Source organism: Teleopsis dalmanni, unplaced genomic scaffold (assembly GCF_002237135.1).
Source record: "Teleopsis dalmanni isolate 2A unplaced genomic scaffold, ASM223713v2 unscaffolded_contig_1791, whole genome shotgun sequence".
Lineage (NCBI taxonomy): Eukaryota > Metazoa > Arthropoda > Insecta > Diptera > Diopsidae > Teleopsis > Teleopsis dalmanni.
Window position 1 is genome coordinate 985 of NW_024033173.1, and position 7,389 is coordinate 8,373.

At 33.4% G+C, this 7,389-nt stretch overlaps 1 protein-coding gene across 1 annotated transcript; it reads right to left on the reverse strand.

Annotated features, from left to right (window-relative positions):
• Window positions 1-3,049: 3,049 nt before the first annotated feature.
• Window positions 3,050-3,895, reverse strand: LOC119664341. The gene has a single exon (XM_038073852.1). It carries the CDS (start codon window positions 3,893-3,895, stop codon window positions 3,050-3,052), a length of 846 nt encoding a protein of 281 aa, XP_037929780.1.
• Window positions 3,896-7,389: the final 3,494 nt, after the last annotated feature.

The window sequence follows — 7,389 nt, forward strand, 5'->3', positions numbered from 1 at the left end:
CCCCAATGGTGTAGGTTTGGCGTTTCAGGTAGCTCTTGTTTAGTTGTCGACAAATCATTTTTGGCTTCAAATGCCGGTTTTAGTCTTTCTATTGATATTGACTTTTGTTCACCGTTGACATCGATTTTGAATACTCTGTCACTCGTTCTTTCCATCACTTTGTGTGGTCCGGAATACGGTGACTCGAGTGGCTTTTTAACTCCATCTAGTCTTAGAAATACGTGTGAGCATTTATATAAATCTTTTAGTATGAAGACTCTAGCTTTTGTGTGATGAGCCGTTGGAGTTGGTCTGATGCTTCGCATGTGCTCTCTTAACTTTTCAACGAACACTTGCGGATCTGCTGGCATATCTTCGTTGATGAAAAATTCTCCAGGAACGCGCAGCTGTGTTCCATATAGTAGTTCTGCAGATGAGGCGTTTAAATCTTCTTTAACTCACGTGCGGAGTCCAAGGAGCACAGTTGATAAGCGTTGTGTCCAAGGAATTTGTGGATGGCACATGAGAGCTGCCTTTAGTGTTCGGTGCATGCGCTCTACCATGCCGTTGGAAGCTGGATGGTAAGGTGTTGTTCTGATGCGGGAAGCGCCTATTAATTTCGCCATTGCAGTGAAAAGGGCTGACTCGAACTGAGTACCTTGATCCGAAGTAATTGATAGAGGTGTACCATAACGGCATATCCAATTGTCATACAAGGCTGTTGCAACTGTATCTGCAGTGATATTTTTTATAGGTATGGCCTCTGGCCAACGGGAAAATCTGTCTATTATAGTGAGACAGTACCTGAATCCATCAACTGTTGATAGCTCGATGAGATCAATGTGGATATGATTGAACCTAGTACTTGGTACTGCGATATGATTGGGCTCGAGTCTGTTGTGCCGTTGTATCTTGGCTCTTTGGCAGGATAAACAACTACGTGACCATGCTAAAGCATTTTGTCTGATTCCTGGCCAAACAAATTTAGTTCTCAACTGTTTACTTGTTGATCTACCTCCAGGATGAGCTAGTCCATGAACCGCATCAAAAACTGCTTTACGAAGCTGCTTAGGAATAAATGGTCTTATGGTTCCAGACGAGATATCGCAATAAATAAATATGTTTTGTTCTGGATCAACGTTAAGTCGCTGTAATTTTAATGAAGAATTGGAATTTTTTAACAAATCTTGAAGTTCGTCATCGTTAGCTTGAGCTTGTTGAATTTCGTGTGAACTGATAATTGTTGGCATGTCAATCTGGTTGATTCTGGACAATGCATCAGCTACAATATTATCTTCACCTTTGACGTACACTATCTCTGTGTTGAATTGTGATATAAAGGACAACTGGCGAAGTTGCCGAGGTGAAGCTTGTTCAGTCTTCCTATGCAATGCATAAACGAGAGGTTTGTGATCGGTTTTAGTTACAAATGGGCGATCTTCTAAGAAGTGCTGGAAAAATTTAACTGCTGAAAACACTGCGAGGAGTTCTCGATCGTAAGTGCTGTAGTTGCATTCAGTTGAATTTAATTTTCTTGAAAATAAACCAATAGGCTTGAATTGACTTTCAACGAACTGCTCTAGAACTGCTCCGATTGCGGTGTCAGAGGCATCTGTTGTGAGAACTAGAGTTGCTTCGGGGTTTGGAAATGACATAAGAGTTGCTTCAGCTAGGCTTTCTTTGCATTTTATGAAAGCTTTGACTGTTTCTGCCGTCCATGGAATTTTTCTTTTATCATTTTTTTTCGAATCTTTTATAAATTCGTTGAGAGGTGCTTGGAGTTTGGCTGCATTAGGTATACATCTGCGATAATAGTTGATTACACCGAGGAATCTTCGTAAATCTTGAATCGTTTCAGGTTGTTTATAGTTGACAATTGCTTGAACACGCTCTTTAGGTGGCTGATAACCATTTTGGTTGATAGTATAACCCAAATATTGTACTTGCTCTTCGCCAAAAACACATTTGCTGACATTAATGACTAACTTATATTCTCTAAGACGCTGACAAACTTGCTTCAGATGCTCTTGATGCTGCTCATGGGATTCTGACATGATAATTACATCATCTATGTAGGCGAATACAAAGTCAAGTCCTCTAAAAACAGAATCGACAAACCTTTGGAAGGTTTGCGATGCATTGCGTAATCCAAACGGCATAACGACGTATTCGTACAGGCCAAATGGGGTATTGATTGCTGTTTTTGGAACATCTTGCGTTGCCATGGGTATTTGGTGATAGGCTTTTATTAGATCTAATGTTGAAAACACCTTTTTTCCATGTAATCTCTGGAAAAGATCTTGTAGTAGTGGTAGTGGATACCTGTCTGGCGTTGTTTTAGCATTTAATTTTCTGTAATCACCACAAACGCGCCAGCCATCATTTTTTTTTGGTACAAGATGAACTGGACTTGCCCACGAACTTCGTGACGCTCTTATGATGCGTTGTTCGAGCATACATTCGATTTCAAGTCGTAGTGCTTTTAGTTTTTCGCCGGCTAGTTTCCTGGGGCGTTCGAAAACTGGGGATCCAGTCGTTTCGATAAAATGAGCAGCTGGAGACTCGGTTTCCGCGAGTGGTGCTGACGTAGGTTTAGTAATGTCAACAAAATCTTTCAATATATTAGAATAAGTATTCTGTTGATTTATGGTGGAGATGCTATGCACAGAAGTTCGTACAATGTTACATTTTGTTGTGAAATTAGTGGTAACGTCGATAAGACATCGGTTACGCAAGTCAATGAGCAAACCAAAATGTTTCAGAAAGTCTGCTCCGATGATGGGCATTTGTACATCTGCAATTGTAAATGGCCATTTGAAGCATCTGCGTAAGTTGAGATCTAGCTGCAGGATCTTTCTGCCGTAGGTATTTATGACGCTTGCATTTGCAGCATACAATTTCATTGCGCTAAGGTTTTGTTTTGTTTGAAAAAGATCTCTAGGTAATACTGATAATATTGAACCTGAATCTATTAACAATTTTATTCTGCTTTTTTTATCATAAATATACAAACGGATTTCTTTTTTTACTGAATAGCTGTCACTTCCCGTTTGCTCTAAGGACAGCTTGTTTAGTTTCCCTGTTTTTGTGTATATGTGCACCCGTCTTCACATTTATTTGCATTTGTGCCAAAACGTTTATGGTAAAAACATATTTTGTTATTCTGTGCAAATGTTTGGTGGAAAGACTCAGGTCTTGCTCGTGCTCTGTTATTTGGTGTTCGCTCATGACTTCTCATGCTGTTGGTGATTTCTTTTACCGCTTCTTGTAAGGCTTGTACTGCTTTCTCCAGTCTATCTGTGCGTTGATCATCAGGAAATTTACTTGGATGTACTATAATGTCATTAACATTACTAGTGGCCATGACACTTTGTACTGGATTGATTTCGATTAACCGATCAGCCATATTTGCTGCTGCCGTGAGACTGCTTTCTACATTGACCGACAGAACGAACTGAACGTTGGCTGGTAGTCGCTTTAACCAGAGTGAACGTAAGACATCTTCTGTTACTTTGTTATCTGCTAAGTCTTGCATTTTGCGTAACAATTGCGAAGGTTTGCTGTCTTCTAATTCAATGTCGTATAGTAAAGTTTGTAACTGTTGTTCTTGCGGTGGTCTTAGACGACTGATAAGACATTCTTTAAGTGTTTTATACTTGTCGGTATCAGGAGGATTTTTGACTATGTCTGAGACATGTTGCAGTAATTCTGGATCAATGTAAGAAATTACTGTCCAATATTTGCTGTTGTCTCCAGTAATCTTCTTGCGATGGAATGCTGCGTCCACTTGGATGAACCACAAGGCTGGATCTTGTTTCCAAAATGGCGGTAACTTAAACTCCACCGACGTTACTTCTTTTTCGTCAGAATGCTCTTGCGTAGCATGACTTGTAGAAGGCTGCTGCTCGGTGTTCATGTTGAAAGTATTTGCTGTGTCGTTTTTACCACGGGGTCACCAATTATAGCTTTCTTTTTCACTATTTGTATAAATGTAAATATTATGATTGCCAGTGCACTTTCTGCACATATAATATTTAATGCAAATAACACAAGAAGTAAAACACGTGTTTTAATTTCTACTTAAGTCTTTATTCGTTCTTTACCCAAAACTCTTAAAAGTAATAATGATACAAAAGAAAACGAAAAACGTTAAGTTGGTTGCTCTTTCTATTTGCTATCGCTGTTTTTCTTTTTACAACAGATGGCCATGCGAACGTAAAAAATAGTTGATGTTGTTTACAGCCACAAAAGCTTGTCTGCAAGCACCATCTACCGTTCGTATTCGCTTTATGGAATTTATGTATTTGTTGCAAATTAATGAATTAAACAATAAAAAAAGCGACTATCTATCCGTTTAAAAAACATTAATTAAAAAAAATATTATTACAAGAATCACAATGCACATAAAAGCCTTTAAAGATAATAAAACAAACTTTCAATTACAAAACAAATCATAAAAATCGCCTTATTCTTCGAACAAGGCAATTCAATCATATATGAATATTATTATTACCCTTAAAACAGTCATTTGAAAAAAAAATAAAGATGACAAATGTTAAAAAATATATGACTGAATAATTATTTAATAATATCAACTTAATATTTAATTCATATCATACAAATTTCATCAAAAAATATTGGAATGTTTTTTTTGAGGTTATAATTTTTTGCAATCAAATATCTTACCGTGCAAAACCCCGATTGGGATAACCTATATGTCTATATAAAGACGAAGGAGTTTTCTTTCAATATTTCAAAATTCATAATAATCGTATGCACAGTTTTTTTTATAATGATTTTTAAAAAATTTGCATTTGATCAATAAATAAATTGAGTGATAGCGCCGAATGCGGAGTCCAGCAAATTATATGGGCTTGTCTGCAAGCACCATCTACCGTTCGTATTCGCTTTATGAAATTTATGTATTTGTTGCAAATTAATGAATTAAACAATAAAAAAGCGACTATCTATCCTTTTAAAAAACATTAATTAAAAAAAAATATTATTACAAGAATCACAATGCACATAAAAGCCTTTAAAGATAATAAAACAAACTTTCAATTACAAAAAAAATCATAAAAATCGAACTATTCTTCGAACAAGGCAATTCAATCATATATAAAAATTATTATTTCTCTTAAAACAATCATTTAAAAAAAAAAATAAAGATGACAAATGTTAAAAAATATATGACTGAACAATTATTTAATAATATCAATTTAGTATATAATTCATATCAAAAGAATTTCATCAAAAAATATTGGAATATTTTTTTTGAGGTTATAATTTTTTGCAATCAAATATCTTACCGTGCAAAACCCCGATCGGGATAACCTATATGTCTATATAAAGACGAAGGAGTTTTCTTTCAATATTTCAAAATTCATAATAATCGTATGCACAGTTTTTTTTATAATGATTTTTAAAAAATTTGCATTTGATCAATAAATAAATTGAGTCATAGCGCCGAATGCGGAGTCCAGCAAATTATATGGGCTTGTCTGCAAGCACCATCTACCGTTCGTATTCGCTTTATGGAATTTATGTATTTGTTGCAAATTAATTAATTAAACAATAAAAAAAGCGACTATCTATCCTTTTAAAAAACATTAATTAAAAAAAAATATTATTACAAGAATCACAATGCACATAAAAGCCTTTAAAGATAATAAAACAAACTTTCAATTACAAAGTTACTTACCATTGCTTCAACCTTCGCACACACTTAGTATGAAACATAAACGCAAACTGAATGTTGCATTTGCATTTTGCTTATTTCATTTTCGTAAACAAAAATAATTGCTTGAAAATAGTCCAGCATTTTCAAACCCTGAAATTTATCACACATAAAACGAAAACAAACACTAGATGGTGTTGGCTGTTAAACCCTAATTAGTTGCTGTATGACTCAATTTATTTATTGATCAAATGCAAATTTTTTAAAAATCATTATAAAAAAAACTGTGCATACGATTATTATGAATTTTGAAATACTGAAAGAAAACTCCTTCATCTTTATATAGACATATAGGTTATCCCGATCGGGGTTTTGCACGGTAAGATATTTGATTGCAAAAAATTATAACCTCAAAAAAAATATTCCAATATTTTTTGATGAAATTCTTTTGATATGAATTAAATACTAAATTGATATTATTAAATAATTGTTCAGTCATATATTTTTTAACATTTGTCATCTTTATTTTTTTTTTCAAATGACTGTTTTAAGGGTAATAATAATATTCATATATGATTGAATTGCCTTGTTCGAAGAATAAGGCGATTTTTATGATTTTTTTTGTAATTGAAAGTTTGTTTTATTATCTTTAAAGGCTTTTATGTGCATTGTGATTCTTGTAATAATATTTTTTTTTAATTAATGTTTTTTTAAAAGGATAGATAGTCGCTTTTTTATTGTTTAATTCATTAATTTGCAACAAATACATAAATTCCATAAAGCGAATACGAACGGTAGATGGTGCTTGCAGACAAGCCCATATAATTTGCTGGACTCCGCATTCGGCGCTATCACTCAATTTATTTATTGATCAAATGCAAATTTTTTAAAAATCATTATAAAAAAAACTGTGCATACGATTATTATGAATTTTGAAATATTGAAAGAAAACTCCTTCGTCTTTATATAGACATATAGGTTATCCCGATCGGGGTTTTGCACGGTAAGATATTTGATTGCAAAAAATTATAACCTCAAAAAAAACATTCCAATATTTTTTGATGAAATTTGTATGATATTAATTAAATATTAAGTTGATATTATTAAATAATTATTCAGTCATATATTTTTTAACATTTGTCATCTTTATGTTTTTTTCAAATGACTGTTTTAAGGGTAATAATAATATTCATATATGATTGAATTGCCTTGTTCGAAGAATAAGGCGATTTTTATGATTTGTTTTGTAATTGAAAGTTTGTTTTATTATCTTTAAAGGCTTTTATGTGCATTGTGATTCTTGTAATAATATTTTTTTTAAATTAATGTTTTTTAAACGGATAGATAGTCGCTTTTTTTATTGTTTAATTCATTAATTTGCAACAAATACATAAATTCCATAAAGCGAATACGAACGGTAGATGGTGCTTGCAGACAAGCTTTTGTGGCTGTAAACAACATCAACTATTTTTTACGTTCGCATGGCCATCTGTTGTAAAAAGAAAAACAGCGATAGCAAAATAGAAAGAGCAACCAACTTAACGTTTTTCGTTTTCTTTTGTATCATTATTACTTTTAAGAGTTTTGGGTAAAGAACGAATAAAGACTTAAGTAGAAATTAAAACACGTGTTTTACTTCTTGTGTTATTTGCATTAAATATTATATGTGCAGAAAGTGCACTGGCAATCATAATATTTACATTTATACAAATAGTGAAAAAGAAAGCTATAAT